Source organism: Chenopodium album, chromosome 6 (assembly GCF_948465745.1).
Source record: "Chenopodium album chromosome 6, dcCheAlbu1.1, whole genome shotgun sequence".
Classification (NCBI taxonomy): Eukaryota; Viridiplantae; Streptophyta; class Magnoliopsida; order Caryophyllales; family Amaranthaceae; genus Chenopodium; species Chenopodium album.
The window spans coordinates 77,479,389-77,500,278 of record NC_137839.1 but is presented as its reverse complement, the minus strand read 5'-3'; the positions used below and the strand labels follow the sequence as shown (position 1 = coordinate 77,500,278).

The 20,890-nt window shown below is 33.2% G+C and overlaps 2 protein-coding genes and 1 long non-coding RNA gene across 3 annotated transcripts; all 3 read right to left on the bottom strand.

Annotated features, from left to right (window-relative positions):
• Nucleotides 1-256: 256 nt before the first annotated feature.
• Nucleotides 257-3,337, bottom strand: LOC145636439 (autophagy-related protein 8C-like). The gene is made up of 6 exons (XM_081688001.1): nt 3,183-3,337; nt 3,030-3,095; nt 1,264-1,319; nt 1,110-1,162; nt 686-804; nt 257-578 (listed from the first exon to the last, which is right to left on the bottom strand). The coding sequence occupies exons 2-6, from the start codon at nt 3,064-3,066 to the stop codon at nt 463-465; spliced, it is 381 nt and encodes a 126-aa protein (XP_081544127.1). The 5' UTR covers nt 3,067-3,095; nt 3,183-3,337; the 3' UTR covers nt 257-462.
• Nucleotides 3,338-5,443: 2,106 nt separating this feature from the next.
• LOC145635392 (uncharacterized) lies at nt 5,444-9,043 on the bottom strand. Its single transcript, XR_014113837.1, has 2 exons — nt 8,422-9,043; nt 5,444-5,711 (listed from the first exon to the last, which is right to left on the bottom strand). It is a non-coding gene; the product is annotated as an uncharacterized LOC145635392 (long non-coding RNA).
• A 2,326-nt stretch (nt 9,044-11,369) lies between these two features.
• LOC145636437 (putative beta-1,3-galactosyltransferase 2) lies at nt 11,370-19,431 on the bottom strand. Its single transcript, XM_081687999.1, has 11 exons — nt 18,993-19,431; nt 15,959-16,043; nt 15,304-15,365; nt 14,970-15,181; nt 14,808-14,871; nt 14,003-14,075; nt 13,792-13,912; nt 12,847-12,934; nt 12,639-12,764; nt 12,316-12,425; nt 11,370-12,035 (listed from the first exon to the last, which is right to left on the bottom strand). Exons 1-11 carry the CDS (start codon nt 19,115-19,117, stop codon nt 11,887-11,889), a joined length of 1,215 nt encoding a protein of 404 aa, XP_081544125.1. The 5' UTR covers nt 19,118-19,431; the 3' UTR covers nt 11,370-11,886.
• Nucleotides 19,432-20,890: the final 1,459 nt, after the last annotated feature.

Here is a 20,890-nt window from a genome sequence, read left to right as displayed (position 1 = left end):
TACTTGAATATCATTAAGTAGGGATTGTTGGACTGATACTATAATTTATGGCAAGTACAAGAGAGGTTAGCTTATGGTTCTTTCCGATCGATTGGGTGAGCCAAACAGTTCACAGGTTCACTAAAATGGTTCAAAGGGAAAAACAAAAACAAAACTCAAATATGACTCAAGAAGCATAGCCATGCGCCCATGCTTTAGCACGAAAAGAACAGACTTGTAAGTTGTAGCAAAAAGATGAACAACAGTGACCGTGAAGTAGCGACAAAGCATCAAACTAAAAGAACATATAAACCAGCAAGCTGTTCAATCTAAAGAATCTCTAGAATACGTAGTTAATAATATCAACAGAGTCAAGCCTGACAGTCAGGAACACAAATTGTGCTTCTAAGAAAACAGCAGTATGATAAGCAACGGAGGATTTACATTTCTAGTTTAGGTCAACTTTGATTATTTACGAGCACATCAGTCAGAGCTGTCGCCAATGCACCTCAATCCAAACACATTCTCCCCGCTGTAAGTCATGTAAAGAAACCCATCTTCATCCTTATTGTCCTCATAAATTGTTGACATCAAAGCAGCTATAGCACAACCAAACAACCAAGTTACAAACCAGAAAATGAAAAGGCATGTAAGATTGCTAAAATTGTACAGTATCAATCAACTTTAACCGATTGTTCTAACTTACCAGTGGGAGGTAAAATGTTTTTGACAAATACGAATATGGCTTTCTCAGGACTTAGATTCACTCTCTTCCTCACCACATACACAAACTGTCCGACAGTCAAATCAGCTGGAACGAGGTACCTGCAAGAGTTTACAACAGGTATCCCAAACATAAATCACTAAATCAATGATATGATACGAATATTATTCAGATGTGCCAATCTACGAATAGTTAGATGTAGTTGCAATTTAGCAGACTTTTATAAACTGATAATTACAAGTCAATGTAAAACGAATGAGAGAAGTTCCATTAATATCAAACTGTAAATCAAGACAACAGTGTGCATGTGCCATGAAACCAGTTCAACAGGTGCAATATCACCATAATATCATGCTACTTAGCCTCAAATATTGGAAATTGAAGACAGATAAGAAATGGGACTAACTTTTTCTTATCAATGTCAGGGATATCAGTCCTCTCAGCCTTCTCCACAATCACCTGCATAAATTGGAAAAATAGGCGAGGTTAACCAATTGATAGAAAACCAAAGACGCAATCTGCTCATCATCAGAATTAATTAACAAATACAAGTGTCTTACAGGAATTCTATCAGGATATTTCTCCCTGATACGAGAAGCTTCGGCTTGCCTCTTCTCTGAACAAAAAAAGAAACAGCTTCAATGCTTGCATCCAGCAACTTTAGCAATCAAATAATACATTCTTCAGGGGGAAAAAAAACAGAACAGAAAAAAACGGATACATGATGGAAAACAAAGCTATTGTGTTAACTCAAGACTTAACTCAAAACTCATATACAAGACTATATAATCTTTGCAATAAAGTGGTGCAACATTATGGGGAGTCTTGAGATGAGTTTTGGATTCTAAAACTCATCTTAAGACTCTACAAATTTTACAAAAGGCAATCTGATTTTTTTTGTTGGCCAATAAAGAGCTGCCAACTCATCAACTCAAAAAATTTGTTGATTTTTATAAAACAAATAGATATATAAATAGTGAATCTGGAGTGAGTCTTGGGATATTGTGTTAAAAGTGGAGAAAGTCTGGTATGAGTCTTATAGTTAAAAAATATTTTAACTTTAGTGGAAAGCTGACATGGTAGAGTCTGAGATGAGTTTTGGATTCTAAAACTCATCTTAAGACTCTACAAATTTACAAAAGGCAATCTGATTTTTTTTGTTGGCCAATAAAGAGCTGCCAACTCATCAACTCAAAAAATTTGTTGATTTTTATAAAACAAATAGATATATAAATAGTGAATCTGGAGTGAGTCTTGGGATATTGTGTTAAAAGTGGAGAAAGTCTGGTATGAGTCTTATAGTTAAAAAATATTTTAACTTTAGTGGAAAGCTGACATGGTAGAGTCTGAATTAAGAGTCTTGGTCTGGGGATAAACTTACCCTAAGTCAATACAACAAACATGGGAATAATTACACTAAATCACATTTTTGTAACATGGTTTAAAAGAAGCAACAACCTTTAATACACATTAGAAAAACTTTTGTCTCGAAAATTTCCAAGCAAGGCATCTAACCATGACATATTTCACATTTAGAACAGCATCTTACAAACACAATGCACAAGCCAGGAAAAAACAGAGAAATCATTTTATCAAACAAGCAAGATGCTTAATTTGATGAATTTTAGCGAAAATCTTATCTTCTTTTCTCGACTAGACTTAGCAATGTAACTTCATCAATACCAATTGAAACTTTCAATGTCTTTTAGTTTCCTTCACAATGAATTAAGGATATTCCTTCAAGAAAAGAGCAAAATTGCTTAACTTATGCAATACTTATTGTTTATCATATCCAATACTTTAGAAAGCCAATGGTCCAAATTAAACTGAAGCAGGACTACAACAATTATCACTCTAGTAAGTTACCTGGGTTTCGACGCGAAAATATACAAAGAAAGAGTCTTATTCAATAACACGTTTACTAAAGAAATAATACGTAGTACAAGAATCAGGACGTGATCAACCAAAATTCCCCTTTTCCTTATTTCATCAACCAAATCAATATCCTTCACTATATTTTATTATTATGAACACAAGAATTTTAACTTTGCAAGCAAAACCTTTTAAAATTACAAATTATAAGATACAAATTACTGCAATAATTAACATAATCAAGCATAATTGGTTCCACATTCATATATAGAAACTACCCAGATGCATAATTCACATAATTTGATCACCAAAATATTTAGAAACAACCAAAATTGCTTCCAAGATTCATATTTAGAACCAACCCAGATAAATATTTCACAAAATTTGATCATCAAACATACAAATAACACCAAACAAAACCAAAATTTAAAGGGGGCAAGAAATTGTAACAAACCAAAAGGGTGCTCGAATTTGAATGAACTTTTAGCCATCTCTTCACTCAATAAGCTAGAATTGATATCTGCAAAAAACGATCAAACAATATTAAGGAAAATCAACTATAAAAATAAAATTCCATAAAAAATCATAAATTGGCAATTGAAATTACCCGGAACAAGAAAAGGGAAGATTTTTGGATTGAAAAACCTCTTTCACCAAGAACTCTTAATAGCACGTCGCAATCCAAAAGGCAATCAAGAAGAAAAAACAAGGGAGAAACAAGGGTTTTGTGGATATTTATATAGTGTTCTGATTTTTATTTATTTATTTATGTATTTATATGGAGATAATTTTATATTTTAGGGAAAAGGGTTACGGAATTGCGGGGTGATCAAAAGGATTGTTTGTTGGATTGTCGTAGTAATCAAGCTATTCTTAATTCTATTTCTCTCCCTTTGGTGTTTGGTAAACATTTGGACTTTAAATCTTTTGTGTTGCCTTGCTGTTATGTATAACCGATGAACCGAGATAAGATTATGTGTCGATCGATATAATCCCTATTAACTTGTATTTAAATTTGAGTGTGTAACAATAATTACCAAAACAAGCAAGATAAATGACCTCTTGGAGCAGTGATCCGGAGTTTGCCTCGCATCCTTGAGGTACGACTGTACGAGGTTCTCTTCTCATCAGACATAAATCTCATCCCCTTACTCTCCTAAGGTATTGCCAGCCAGACTTCCTGTGATAAAAGCCTTCGATTGGGGCACAAGTGATCTTATCAATTTAAAGATAAATTGTTATACTTCGTATTAATTAATGTGGAGGTTAAATCATTCAAAATGCAAGTGTTGTACCTCTTATTAGAGAACTTTGGATGGTTGATATAAATTATTAAGTAGTTCACATTATGACGTATCTAATTAAAAAAAAATTGATAAGTTTACGTGGCAAGTCAAACTACTAGTGGATTGGTATTGCTTAACTATTGAAATAACAAAGATTAAATCTGCTACGACTAAAGTGCTTGTTATTTGCTTGACGGGCTGACGACGTAAGTAGTACTCGTTGGTGTTAGTATAGCAATATGATGCAATATTATTAACACAAACATTAAAAAAAATCAGGTGGGCAATAATTATTGTACATCCATTATAAATATAGCTTAAAGTGATTAAAAATTACCTCTGAAATGAATAAAAGTTACCCCAATATGCGTAAAAGTAACTCAATTCAAATAAAAATTATCTACACTTTATTAGTAAAGAATCACATTTTAAATGACTAAAAATCAATTATTAATGATTGAATGTAATTAAATTACCTTTATAAAACTTTTCTTGCTGTTTATTTATATAAAAATTGTATTATGTTTAAAGTTACTCAAAAACAGGCAAAAAGTTACCCTAAAATTAGCTAAAAGTTACTCTTATACTGCTCGATGTACACTAATATTAGTGTAAACCGGATGTATACAAAAGTTTTTGTATTATTAATGAATAAGTGAATCCCTCCGTGTTTTAATAAGTGTTACAATTTAACCAAATACACATGTCGAGATATGATTTTGACCATTAATTTATCTAGTTATGTGTTAGTAATAGGTTTTTTTTTTGGTCAGAAATTACCTAATACAACCTAAAATTTGTGAGAAACTATCTAATAAAAAAAAAATTGTAAGAAACTACCTTATAAAAGGTTAAATGTTGTAAGGTACTAATTTTGGCCGAATTTCCACCGTTAATTTAATTTTAAGGCGTTAACCTTCCTCAAAACACCACCGAAACCACCACAGAGGTTGCTTTTCAAGATGGTAAGGTTATTTTTGGGGGTGGTTAGAAGATATTCCAAGTTGGTGAGGGTGGTTTAATTTCGTGATCCGGGATGTTGATTTTTGGGGTTAGTGGTGGTGGTTTTGGGATTGGACGGTGATTTCGGCATGGTGAAGGCAATTCAAGTAGATTGTGTTGGTTTAAGGGTGAAAGCGGTGGTTTTGAGGCTGCTTTGAGGTGGGTCAATGGTGGATTTTTGGCGGAGGTAGTATTTTACAACAATTAACATTTTGTTAGGTAGTTTCTTACAACATTTTACCTTTTATTAGGTAGCATTTTACAACATTTTTTATTAAGTAATTTCTCACAAAATTTGGGCTTTATTAGGTAGTTTTGACAAAAAAATCCTTAGTAATATTATAAGAAAATTAATATTATAAAATTATACATTATAACGAATTAAAAAATGTATTATTGTATGATAAAATTTGTTTTTTTTATATATATATATATATTTGTAAATTAATCAATTCAAAACCATTATGTAAATAGTGAAAAAAGTCAAACGAACTGTAATACTTATTAAAATACGGAGGGACTAATGTGAATGATGAATAGTTTAGTTTAAATCTTGGGATGTGATAATTAACATTAGGGATCAAATCAAATGTCAATTTTACCACTTCCTTTTATTTAGCATCAAAGACATACAAATACTTGATTTCTAACAATTGCCTCTTACATGAGAATGAGGGATAGCTCAAGTGGTTCGAACTTCCCTCCTGATTTTAGGAAATCCTGGGATCGATTCTCACCCCCGCCATTATGGCTCTCTAAACACCAAAAAAAAACAATTGCCTCTTACATTGGATTTAGCTGTTTGTGCACATTATCTTGATCCTGGTTTTAACAAAAAGTTTGACATGCTTAAAAAAACACAAAATGCAACGAAAGAATATGTGTTAGTTTGTCAGGACAACGAGTAAATGAAATTGAATAGCAACAATTATAGAATAACAACTTAAAATGTTTTTTTTTTTTTTTTTTTTTTTACGACACGTTATATCCAAAACACAAGTCATATCGATAAGTTATTACTTCAGTCATCCCATAATATAATGTCCATCGAAATTTAGTTTCATCTTAAGTTTGATCTCAATGATACGTCTTGAAGATAGCGTAAACTGAAATAGGCACTACTTCGTACATAATTATAAGATGAAATACATATATGTTGATCTACGATACCAATAGACCTCACTCATAATAAATCAACGTTACAATATACTTTGTATTTTTATTGAATAGTATCAATACAATATTACACGTCACTTCGATATACCAAATACATTAAATATATAGCATGCATTCAATTTCTTAGTAAATGCAAAATTACAAAAATAACATAAATTTGAAAAAAAAATTATAGAGTAATTTTTTTCAAAGATAAAATACACTAGTCCGTACAAACATGGTATACATAAATCTATCTAAACATTGTAATGATTAAGTATAAATCAAATGTTATTATTTATATTACTAACAAAACTAATGCACTTCCCAAATTGACATAAAACAAGTTGTAAAAAAAATGGTGTTGAACAAATTAGGCGCATCTAATTTAATTATATGATTTATAGAATTAATTTATAATCAAAGAGGGATCTTCTATAATATAATGTTTTAGTAATTCTTGTAGTTACACTATAATTTAAATGATTAATTCATTATGATGTAATGTCAAATTTAACATTATTGTATACCTATTTTCACAAATCACATACAAGTAGTATACAACTAAATTATTACCAATACTTATAGTTTGGAGTATTTATTAAATATGAAATTATATTACTATTTTTTTCTTTAATAATGATTAATTAACACTTAAGAAATACAACTTTATCAACCAAACAAACCATTTTTTTTATCATATGAAAATAACATAATTTTATTTATAAACTTAAACTTGTTAATTTGTGTCTCTCTTAATCTTGTAAAAGTTTGTAACCAACTTTCATTACCCTATCTCTTTATTTGTGTGTTTAGTTGCTTATTCTGGCGGAGAAAGTATTTTCTTAATTAAAAAACGGTGCAACAATTAAATTAAAAACACTGCAACAATTATAAAACATAAAAAAGTTAAGTTTTATCTTTCATTTTATAAGAATGTTACAACATCACTAGTTAATTTGAATTCTATAAATTATACTCTCCAGACAAATTTAACAATCTATCACATAGTTATGGTTTATGAAACTGATTTTGGCACACCAATATTAAGTAGACACACCCGATATATATGTATGTAGAATGTGAAAATGAAGAGGACTATTAGAATTGTATCTCACATTTTTTAAAAAAAGTAAAGAAATTGCATTCAATTTATAAGGTTAAGGGGTTGCTTCCCTCATTGCCATATGGTTTATTTTGAGGTGAAACACTTGGACTTATATAGTGGACACTCGTGGTGAATATGGTCAAAATCATCCGTTTACAAAAATCAATAAAACAAATATGCTAAAATCAATTTCCTATGGAGTACTTTTTTTCTTTTAGGTATATAACTAGCCTAAAAGTTAAATTATTAATCTTAAATTAAACATAAATAGTACGGAGTATCGACCAATGCTTGATTTTATTATGCGCATTGCCAAATGAACTCCATTTTGGGAAGGTACAAATGTACAAGGTATACAATCCTCAATTCCTCATTGCTACATAAATCATTTAATCCATTTCCTTAATATTGATTGAAGGTAAGAAAAAATCATGGTTTAATGATATAATTGTTTTCGTATTAACTTAATATATACCTTTAACTATATATTACTCTCTTTATTTACAAATTAACAATACTATATGAATTATTATTTAAAAAAAAAATTATCAGTATAAAATTACACAATGAATCTACAATATAATATTATATGTTTTTATATACGGAGTATTAATGAGAATTATAGGTCAAAGTTTTTTTAATGTTTTAACATGAATATGGAAATGAAGAGTATACAACTACAATTTCTCACATATAGCCCTAATTGATTTTTTTTTTTTTTTTTGGGTGATGATATACATATGTTATCATGACAAATTTGTCAATACAACCTTTAGGGTTGTTAGTATGGAGCCTAAAACAAAAATATTACTCTAAGGGCCTATTCTCATTGACTGAAATCAGCTGAACTGAACTGAATTGAGCTGAACTGAACTGAACTGAATTGAACTGAAATGAAATGAGCTGAACTGAACATTTTATAAGAGAAGGAAATTATGAGCTGAGGTGAACTGAACTGAACTGAATTTCAACGTAAGAGAACAGACCCTAAGTATGTATAATCAAGATTAAATAATACGGAGTACTATGCATGGATGCATTATTTACATCTACTTACTCTATAATTTATACTCACATTTAACATTTTCCTATATAAAAATGTTAGTACCATTAAATAAATTCTGTACAATTTTCTATCCCGACTTCCCTATTTAATTGAAAAGCTACTACACATTTACTTGGGATGAATAAACATTAATAACCTACTCTACTTCCCACCTATTTATTTTATTTATTATTTTATTAATAATAATAATAAAACCAAAAGAAACATACTCCAATAAAAGATGACTTACCGGTGGTTGAGAACATGAAAAAGGCAGTGTTGTGTTGCTCTCCCATATCCTGCATACAACAAAATTAATGTGCTCTACGCACCACCAATATTCATTACTACACGGGATATTGGCACGGCTCAATCAAATACAAAAGGTTCTCTTGTACGAGAACCCGGTTTTCTGATTGAATCGTACCAATATCCCATGCATGACTTTAAACAAAAAAATACGTGTGAACCAAAACCAACCATAAGGGGGGAAGAAGGGAAATGCTCATTTTATTGAAGATCAAGAAATTAAATTTTGGGATGTGTAGGGAATCCTAAGGATAAAATTGCGTACATCTGACACAGCCCTAGAAACCCTACTTGAGGCGAAACCTTTTTTTTTTTTTTTAATGGTTTGTTGTTGTTAAAGAGTTTTGAGAATTTTGGATGTTGATATAGGGGGAGAGAAAAGAGGAAGAATGAAATTTGAAAGTTTTGAGAGTGAATTCATTGAATTAATATGCCAACAACCAAATACATTAAAAAAAAAAAAAAAACAATAAGAGAGGGGAGGAAAAATGAAATGAGTAGGGCAAAAAGGAAATGATATAAAAGCCTCTAAATGTTTGGTATTTATGAGGATGAGTTGGGAAGGATGGGAAGAGGGGGGCAAGAATCAAGATGAATGTCAAAAAAGATGCTATTGTATTTAATTTTGAAATTCAAAATAATTATTTTGGGTTGATATGAAAAATTATTTATTGATTTAATATTTATATTTTTGGTAGGTGAACTAATAAAACACTGATTTAAATGGGGGCAGCTGAGTTTTTATGGTCCATTTTTGAGGTCAGAAATTATTGCTTTTTACTCTATATGATTTGATTTTTTCATTAAGATTTGGTAATGTATTGAAATTGATTTGGAATTAGTCACCTTTTTAACTAACCACCCTTTCTATTTTCAAAGGGCTATGGATTATATGATGGGATCTTAGCAAATCGTGTATGATTGAGATGTTTAATTCTTGTTGATATCATATCATGACTGATTCTTAGGTAATAATAGTATTATGATTTGGCAAAGAAATCAAAAAAGAAATAATAACATAACATAACTTATAGTCGAAATGTGGAAAAGTTTATTAAACAAATAGAGTGTTAATTGACGAACAAGGTTGACAATTACAATAATAAGAACACTTCTTATGTCAACATATTCAACTAATTCAAGTCGAAGTAAAAACAAGTGATGCAATTATGGTGTATTAGCGCATGTGATACACACAAAAGTCGTTTTTAAGATTTAGATGGCTAATAAAAAGTGAACCACCAACCTTTTAATTCAGAGAAATGTCTATTATCAGTGGCCAAGTAAATCTTGTATTTTAGAACTAATTTGAGTTTATCAAATATACTTTTAGCTAGATCTATTTAAAATGATTTGAACTTATCAAGACCTTGTTGAACTCATTCTCATCAAGTTATATTTGAGCGTTATCTTACTTATAAACTAGAATGTATTCGTGTTAAATTGCTAATGCATGTCATGTGAATACGTGATACATCAAACTTGCAAAGAAAAATGAAACATGATACGTCTTCTTATGAACTAGTATCTGTGTTAAATTGTTCATCAAAGTTGCTAATGCACTGGGTTTATTTATTTATTAAATATAACGGACTAGATGAAAGGCAAGACAACCATAACATAAATAAGGAGGTGAATTGAGTTTAAATTCCGTTAAGTACAATCTTCTGATGTAAGAGCAGTTTGAAATGAGTATACTATCATGAGTTTGACAAAAATCCTAATAAGATGAATTCAATGAATAACTAGTACTCACTGATCTAGAAGTAAATTTGGTAAGGACTATAAAAGCTATGTCCAACATATTGAGCTCAAGTTTTACTTGTGGACCCAAATTTGATTGATAGATGTTTCTCTATGCAAATTGAAAATGGGTTGATCCTTTATTTCTTTCTTTGGGCACTTATTACTAATCTAGTGAAAGAGAAGATAGGTGATTTTTTGTCCCTAAAATGTATCTAGGATAAAAATGCTTGGAATGAGGGTAACGTATTAAGGAGCAACGTAATGGAATAACATGTGTAAAAAGTGAAGACGTAATGGTTGTTGGCTTATTAAATACTCTAGTTGTATATAAACTTAATTACAAAGTAGATGTGATGGGAGATATTAGAAAAGAGGATGTGTGAGATTCTAACTTTGAATAACGTCATAAAAAAAAAAAAGTGTGACAGTTAAATTGGGACATACATATTTGAATATTGTAACGATTAAATTGAGACAGAGGGAGTGCATAGCACTTCGGACCACCACCTAAACTCATTGTCATTCTCTTTATCTTGTTTGCATTATGCTCAATCTAAACATGTTTTAAGGAGTGAGGAGAGAGTTAATTTGTATGCTAATGTAATCTCTTTGAGAGCTAAAGTCACCCCCAAAGAGAAGGTAAAGGTAAGAAAGTATCTTTACTTTAACTTCACTAGAATAGAAAGTCATTAAAATTGGCATCAAATTGACTTAATATGACCACTCGTTACTACTTGAAGCTTCAAAGTTGAGGAGAGTGTTGGAATTAAGAGAAATGAAGCTTGAACTATCTTCAACAATGATCGAGTTTGAGAGATTATTTTATAGATGCTTTGATTGGAAATGGAAACTTATGAAAAGAACACATACATATTGGAGATGAAATTGTATTATCAAAGATAGCTGTTTGAGGTTTCCCTTGCAATGCTAATCACTAACATATTGCCATAAACAGAATCTATTCCCGTCTATCGAACAGCGAGTGCTAAATTCACTCCTGGAGGATGCATGTTTGAACAGGTTGGTCCTAATAGAAGTATCACCATGTCAACTGGAACCAGAAGTTGGTGTTGAGCTGATCTTTATTGCATGGAATAGAGAATTGCCTTTTTCCTTTGATGTGTAAAAAAAAGGTACAAAAGATACAAACAGTTTACAAATCTTTCTATAGTACAGTTTGACCTCCAACATACTTACCAAAATCGGCGGAGCAGAGGTCATACAACAAGGTGGAGAAAGAATGAATCAACCTGAGATAACATCTGATACAACACACCTACTTACACAAGACTACCATCCGAAGCTCTCGTTGATATAATACATGTACAAAGAAAAAATTCTAACATGCTAACTGATCCGAACTGAACGAAAACAAAAGGGCAATTAATGGTAGAGAAACTCTCAATATTGGTTCTCTAACCAGTTGAACAATAGCTTAGAAAGTCCTTATTGCCTCCCCAAAATGCTGCTTGTCGCTTCCTCACTAATTCAAAATGGAGCACCACCAATATAAGTTTTCCTTTAACCCATCCACCAGTATTTTTATCTCACATGCAGGACGTGTTTACACAAAATTGCTCTATATGTGTCTCATATACATAGGCAAAGTAAAAAAGAATGATACCACTGCTGTATTCTATTGAGCTTGTGCGTGAGTTTTTCAAAAAGTGGCTTTCCATAGTTCATCCTCACTTTCCCCACAACGCTGGTGAACCTCATGAATCCTTTCATCAGAACGGCAAATGCCACTGCAGATCCAGTCGAATGAAGCACCACAAACATTTCCTGCCTGAGCTTTCCATTCACAATCTGTAGTGATACAATAAGCACAAAAAATAAAGTTGAGGTCGGTATCTTCTTTATCTATCAGAAGGAGACCAAGATTACAAGTACACTTCTACTGGTCTAGAAATAAAATTTGTATGGGATAGTAATGAAGATTGTATATGAGAATATGACTACTCACGGAATGGTTCATTAATATAGTTGTCTTAGAAGTGCATCTCCATAGACAAACATTTGTTATTCTATTCTCAAAAAAAAAAAAAAAAAAAATTGTAAAAATTAAAATTATGGGAAAAAATCCTACCTGGGGGAGTACCACAACATAGGTTCTTGTCATCAACATGTGTTACATCCAGACCAATAAGCCATGCTCCTAAAGAAACATCTTCATTCGCATATTTGTGCAGCAGATGTCTGGCAAATCATAAACATCACCAAAACAAATCACATTACTAATTAGGAAAAGAAACATTGTTCTGTTGAGTTGTCCATTTTTTAAGTAATTATGGTCCAAACACATTTAGAGTTAGCATATCATATAGCTAGCAGTTGTGGACTTAGCGGGTAGCCAAATCATTCAAAATATAAAATGACAACTCACAAAGATGCTTAAAGTTGTGGATTTACTTGTTAATGGCTATATAGGTTGCCAAGTCATTTGAAATAGCATATAGCTGTCCTGTAGCATGTCGGAAATACTTATTTCCCTCTCCACCAAATTTCCAATGCTCTGGTTCTTGATATCTCACTCCCCTGTTCATGATAAGCAGCCGTTAGGAGCTATAAATTAATGGTCCCTTATAGTATATCAAAAATGACGGACAACTCAAATTACTTTTTAGCAAGGATTGGACCAGACTTCATGCAACCTACATATACTCTAGGCTTCAAGCGATGGCTGGATAAAATCTTCCCTAATGTGCCTGCATCAACAAAATCTAGGTAAAAAACACAACCTCAAAGTATAGACGCATAAATCTGTTGCTATGAGAACTAAATTATCATTAGAACAAACTGTCTTGCTTTATTGAAAATAAGAATATGGTTGTATCAAAAAAGGCTTTCCTTTGAGAGGTCAAGACTCAAGAGGATGAGATGAATTCCACTACCTAGCTAAAACAATCGAATATATAGCTATACATTACGAAGTACTCTGTATAAAACATGGCGACCATGAAGCGATAAAAAACTAAGATTCAAAGCACAATTTTCACATTTTCCCAGTAAGAATAATCCATATACAGCCGACATCCCTCATCAAAATTTGTTTAGACTACAGTAGCTGCCTTCAGCCGACATTATCCTTGTGTTTGAACATTGTAACTCTAAACAATTAATCATTATGGCCACAAAATGTTTAGCTAGAGATAAAAAGGTTACCTTGAACTCCACTTTATTTACTTTTCAGAATACATTAAAGAAGAGGCCATTGGGTCTTTCAGTCAGTACTACACAAAGTACATTAATTCTTTGTGTAAAAAAAATTATGGGAAATGCTTGGACAAGAATGGCTGAAACTTCTATTATGTTCCTGTATAAAATCTATTCTATTCATGAACATCTTCAACTGCACAAACTACTATGAGAGCCAGACAAAAAGAGTTAAAATTTATAAATGGTTGCAAAACCCTCCCTCTTCTAGCAGTAACACATCATGCTAGATGCTACATCATGCATTGATTTTAGATACTAGTTAAAAAAAATTGGCTTGAAAATGTGGGCACTTGAAAAAGCCTATGGAAGGGATTTAAAGAATGAAAGTACTTGATAAACTCTTTACCTGGATTAACATGAACATCGTCATCTACTTTTACATAAAAGTCAGCATCCCACAGGCCAACAGCGGTGGAAAAGTATGTCCTTGTCTTGGCTGAGAGTTCCAAATAGCCCTCTACATGTTCCTGCTTATAGTACACATTTACAGTTTAAAAGAGAAAAAAATAGTGGTTTTCATGTATCATAGTTAAGATCAAAAAGGATACAGAGCTCACCAATCTCAAAAAGTCTCCATGTTTGTTATCCTCTGCTTCGATTGCCTTATCAAGAATTCCACCAGATGTTGAACTGATGACAAAAGATGTTTCACACAGTTACATTTTTTGTACAATTGTTCTTATACAAAAGAATCTCTCATAGATTAATCATTTGAGAAAAACAGAAGGAAAAACCAGCCAAGGTCAGCATCAGATTACGAAAACATAACATTATAAAGGCTTGAGGTGACCTTGAGTCAATGAAGGATAGCGTGTTTATAACCCGTTAAATTGACAGTAAGAGGCAAAGCGTATGGTTCCAACCACCCAAGTGGCCTCCCAGGGTCTTGTGGGGTCCATGGGAAGCACCTCGTCTTCTTTCCTTTTTGGGCCCAGAAAAGGTGAAAATTTTCCAAAACCGAAGACTATAATCCATGCATTTAGGAAGAAAAAAAATTACAATTGAAGTGGATTGGGGGGTGTCTAATGGCGTCATAAAAGTTGGTTTAGAACCATACTAAGCCTACCAAAAGGTCTAAAAAGTCTCAAAATGAGTTTGATTCAATTATGTGGCCATTTCAAAGATCTATTTTCAGCACCACCCCATAAAAAAAATTAAAAAAAGCCACTTCACCACCAGCTGGTGTTCCTGCAAGTGCAAAAATCTGTACCCATTTACAAACAAAGCCAACGGCTAAAGAACCACTTCCTATACATTGATCAAACTTCATGGGAATAAAAGTCCACGGTGGGGGAAGTGAAGAAAATATATGAAGGTACAGCATAACATTTATTCTTTAAACTGCATAACCTTCAAGATTACCTGTGGCCAATAACAAATCGTATAACAATGCCCTTTTCTTCTTCCAACTTCTTTCTTTTGTCACCTTGATATCACAAAATAGATCCATAGGTTAGCACATTTATAGAAGAAAAGAAGAAATATTACAAAATGAATGCCCAACCACAAGTTTATTGTAAGCACCTTGTGGCATCCAAGTTGCACGAACTGAATCTCTTCGTTTCCGGCTATTAAAAGCAGTGTTAATTCCTATGACCATCAAATATTTTCGTTTAGAAGTGAAGTCAGCAATTCTCAAGCTCTCTGTTACAGGAGATCCATTCATTATTGACTCCTGTGCTGCTCTTGCAGCAGCTAATTCTTCCTCAAGTTTTGAAATTGTTTTATCCAATGAACTGTATCAGAATAAGTCATCCAGTTCATTACACAGGAGTTATGAGCAAAAATAAAGGTGCATGTTATGAGCAAAAATAAAGATGCATAAGTGAAAAGATTATTCAAGCATTAGAGAGCTTACTGTATGCTGTTGCCTTTCACCAAGGATTCCCTAGGGACGTGATTAGATTCATGCCGAAAAACCTTCATATTGTGATAGGAAATGTTGGGTTAGATGTAATGGTAATTTACATATTAAGAAGGATAAGCTTGGAATAAAGAGGCAAGTATTACTTAAAACTTGACAAGTGAAAATTGTAAATATGAGCATGAGTCACTCAGTAGTTTGATGAGGAGAATAGTTTATGATGCCATACTAATATATTAGGTGTTTGTTTAGATATTGTGCAGCTAAGATGATTGCATACGAATTTAACCACCTTCACAGCATATCTGGATAATGCTTTAGAGATATGCGCTTTATATAACATCAAAGGCAAGTCATCATTGCACTGATAATTGAAATAAGCTAAACTATTACTAAATAAATCAGTCCAAGTCTAAGCCACACTGAAAGAGCTCAATAATTTACAAGAGCCAAGGTATGACTGAACTTTTCTACAAAACAGGAGAGCCAAAGCTCTGCGAATTAGTCAGTGGAACAGGAAAAAGGTCTAGTTTTCTAGTGGCAGAGCTAGAAGAATGGGTGAGTTCTATCAGCATGAAGATTTCAAAAGCAAATTTCATTCATATATTTGAATTGGGGCTGGAAGATAGTATCCTAAGAGGATAGACACCTGTTTCTGCTCTTGTTTTGTCCGTATGCCTTCACCTCTACTCCTTGTATTTACAGTATCGTTTTCTTCAGGCATCATCCATATCCTGGGACATGACCAATGTTGTTAGGAAACATACATCACGAGAAGAGTTATAATCGCCACAACAGTTCTACAAGAATGTACAAGAAACTACTAAAAGTTCAATGCCAGAAACTGTAAAGGCAACTATTTAGCTTATTGTTGAATCTTATTTTTATACTCATAAATTCATAAATCATAATTATATCGTAACAGATGCATATAATTTAACCACATGAAACTAAACCTTTCTTAGCCCTTAAATCATGCATAACCATTCAACTAAATTCACATGTAGGTTTATCACAAACCTCTTTCACAATTGTAGGTTAAGGCAGTGTGCATTTAACAAACCAATTTTACATGAATCTCTTGGTATCATTCACCAAAGCATTGTACTTGTGCAATCGCAGTTAGAACTAGTATAACTACAAGTACTAACAATGAAGGAACTTGCTTGGACTATTGACAACAAAAATGAAGTGCTAACTGAAAAGGTTCGCCCTTTTGCTTTTACAAATCCAAGCAGCCTATAAGTGAGTAGCTTAGTGACAGTACCAACATGGTGAGAGCTTTAACAGTGAAAGGACAGTTGGAATCATAGTAATTGACATGCATCAAGAAAGATAGAAACGATTTGGAATCTACTCAAACTTTGGCCCATGATTTTACTCGAGAGAAGGATGCTTGTGGTTGTGGGCTTGTGGCCACTCGAAACATGAGAATGTAATGCTCAATGTGAAACTCAGATACAAAGCAACAAAATTTTAGTTAAATTGTCATTGTAGCCCTGTATTTTGGTTGATTATATATAGTCACAAAGGAAAAAAATATATATACTAGTATATCTTTTTTAAATGACCCTGTATTAACGGATATTCTACAGCATGACAATGATGATAAATTTTTGGTTAATTTTTCTATTGAATACCCCATTAAGGTAAAGTAAGGGTTAATTATACATTCAGGCACAATATTGCACAAATGAAAACACAAAATTGTTTTAGAACATTGATATAGGGCCACATGGATTAAGATTTCATGTAATAACATGAATTTTCAGTACTCGTATGTTGCTCTATATGTTATCTTGTGCTATAATAAAATCAATCGACCTTAGATGATCTTACAAAAGCATACTTAGAGAAAAAATAACCAAAATCAATCATTAATGTGATATTGTAGAATAAGCATAAATACAGTGTCATTAGAAAGCATAGCCTTTTTTCCCTGTATAGTGGTTACCCTATATACTCAGCCAAACACATAAGAATTTATCATTTATTATTATGGAGATAATCAAAACATAGAATGAGATATTTATCATTCTCAGGGCTATATTGCCCTATTGATGGGCTTTCTGTGGTTCCAAACATTTTATGACTATCGCGGACAACCCCACATCCACTTCAATTTTGGAAAAATTCCAAAATTGGTCTGAGACTCTGAAAGTGTAGATTATAGCCTTTGATTTTGGACAATTTTCAGCCTTCCCAGATCTGGAAAATACAAGAGAATGAGGTGCTTCCCATACATCCCACGAGACCCCAAGAGGCCATTTGGGTGGTTGAAATCATCCACTATGCCTCTTAACTATCAATTTGCCGGTTACAAGCACATCTCTCTACATTAACTCATGGACACCAAGGACCTTTTATGTTAATGTATATGGTTCCAAACAACATAATATGACCACAGGAAACATCCTTACCATCACTTGATTTTTCTCGACACCATATCCCAAAATCTCCAATAATGGTCTTAATTTGAATATTATAGCTTTCAGATCTGGCAAACATATTCAGGCCATTACAACCGCTTCTCAACAGAAACTTGACTTCCAATAATGCCCAGATATTCAAAGTTTGAACACAGAATCAACATGAGTATGAAGACTGCTAATGGTACTCCACGCATGAAGCATCCCAAGAAAAACTTAAAGTAACGCATATGCGATGCAAGTTGGCACCTATACTGCCTTAAGGACTGAGTGACTGACATCACAGCGGACCAATCCAATAGTTATCATAATAAGTCAACAATAAACTTGCAACTGCAGCATTAGAACAGGATTTTCTTAACCAGGTTTTCCTCATGCACTTCTAGTTGATTCAACTTTCCCTATTATAGTACCAGTGATATCACATTAAGATAGTACTGTTAATCCTCTGCACACAGCAATTGAGAAAGAGATCATAAAGAAAAGGCATCTCAACCTTAATTCACATTAATCATACAATCTCCATCTCCTACGACTCTACGAGCTCAGCCACCCAACCAGCAAACCACTCTCAAGCAAAAAAAATCATAGCGCCTCCTTACACAACCTCGGAGAACCCATGATATCCACCAATGAGTCAATAGCCATAGCAAACCTATCCCAATTGGCAATCCTCCAGGGTGCTGCAGCAGTAGACATCATTCAACTACTCCTTCAGCTTGCAATTGCAAAGGGTGATAAATTTCACTCTCACACCTCCTTGACCGGTTCGCCAATGATCTCCCTCCATGGAATGCGGCATTGACACTCTCTCTAATCATTGCTCAATAATCACCAGTTTGTAGATAGAGGGAGCATTAATTGATCCTAGGTTTTTGGTTTCCCGCAAATTGCAAATTTCCCCAAAATCCTACTTTTTAACTAAGAAAGTGCTAATCTATCTACTACTAGATCAGAAACTCTTCTGCTCTAAAATAACAAACACAATAAACAACATTATTACAATTTCTACTGCAATGATCTCTGCTCAATCCACAACACATTTCCACATAATATTCCAAATTTCCAACTCATCAAATTATAAAAATTAATTCTTGATCACTTAAAACCCCATTTAAAATCAAATCTCAATACCCTTTCCCAAATTAAGATAATCATAAAATTTACAGCATTAATTAAATGCACAATAAATTAAACACAGAAAAAATAATCACAAATATAGGAACAAAAATTAGAAAAAAGGAAAAAAGTTACCTTTCTGTGAAGAACATTCCAGCACAAAAGCTACCAATACATAGCAAGATTACAAAATTCCGTGGTAAAAAATTCCTTGAAGATGATTCATTTCCACCAAATCCAGCTCTATTTTTCACCGACATTTTTGTTCTGGGTTTTCTCTCAATAAGCTCATTTACAAAGAACAAAGGAAAAAGATTGCAACTTTATTTTAGTGAAACTATGACACTGCAAGTAAGTAATTTGGTACTTATTTCTCAAGTCAAAAACCAAATTGATGATCTGGTTTGGTGATGTTTTTTAAAATTTCTCTCTCCAATTCATACGAGATAATATTACATTATAAGAAAACGAGTTATATTTGAGTATTTAATTAACACTTGTATTTTCTACTTGTGGATTTTCTTGTTTTTTCCAACAAGACAATTATTGGGAGATTAAGATCCAAAATCAAGAATTAATGGATACCCTACCAACAACACCAACCACATGACGTCTTAACAGTATTATATCCTTCAAATACCAAATGGGTTGGTCACTTGGGTTGGGTTTGGTGTGTACCAGTTTGTTGTATTGAACTAATTTCCTGAGTTTGGAGTATTTTGTACAACCAAAGTTCATAGCTTAAGGTTTCGAGATCTGAACCGAACCCGACTCGAACTGAAATTGACCCAACCCCATTTTAACCCGTCAAAACCTGAATTTAACCCGACTTGTTACTAACCTGACCTGAATTCAACCCGACCAGTTCCTAATCCGACCCGAATTTAACCCAACCTGTGAACCGAAAATAAAAATTGACGAAATGTTTACCATAGTCCCTAATATCCTTCGGGAGTCCAATTGGCTGGGTGGAACCATCCAATTTGACTTTAAACGGTCAATTTACCGCTTTACAACTTGCACCGATTTCTTTAACTCAAGCCTACCACGAACATTTATGACAACATATAATGATCATATATGGTTCCTAACGACATTATATGACCCCGAGATTTATCCCCTAAAATCTCAAGGATTTTCGATAACGGGCCTCAAAACCTCCAAAATTTCTCAAAAAACGTGAATATTAGCCTTAAATTTTGGAAGTTTTTGACTTTTTTTCACATGTAAATAAAAATTCCCGAAATGTTTACCATGGTTCCTAATATGATCCGGGAGTCCAATTAGGTTGGTGGAACCATCCAATTTGCCTTTAATTGGCGAATTTACCGTTTACAACTTGCATCGATGTCATTAACTCAATCCTAACACAAACATTTATGACAACATATAATGCTCATTTATGGTTTAAACAGTATTTTATGACCCCGAGATGTATTTCCTAAAATCTCAAAGCTTTTCGACACCAGGCCCCGAAACCTAAAAAATTTCTCAAAACGCGTGGATATTAACCTTCAATTTTGGAATTTTTTAACTTTTTTTCACCCGAAAATAAAAATTGCCAAAATGTTTACCATTGTCCCTAACACCCTCCGGTAGGGGTGTTCAAAAAAACCCGACCCGATTTCCCGATGACCCGGTAAATACCCGATGGGAAATTTGGGGGAAAATGCTGTTTTTTCGGAACGGGTACCCGACCCGGGAAAAATGCATGTTATCCGGGTCGGGACATGGGCCGCCCTGTATGTTAGACGGGTACCCGCTGACCCGGTAAGTTTTTTTTTAAAAAAAATAAAATATAAATACAGCTTGCTAGGGTTTTTTGCATTTCACTTAGCACTATTAGCAGCCACCTTCTTCTCTCTCCTTCATCCCCCCTATCTCTCTCCTCCATCTTCTATGTCCTGTACTCCTGTGTCTATTCCTCTCTCTTCGTCCCTCTCCTTCGTCTCCCTTCATCTCTGTCCCTCTCCTTTGTGTCTCTCTTTCTCCGTTCCCATCTCTCTCTCCGTCACCCTTTCTTCGTCCAGCAG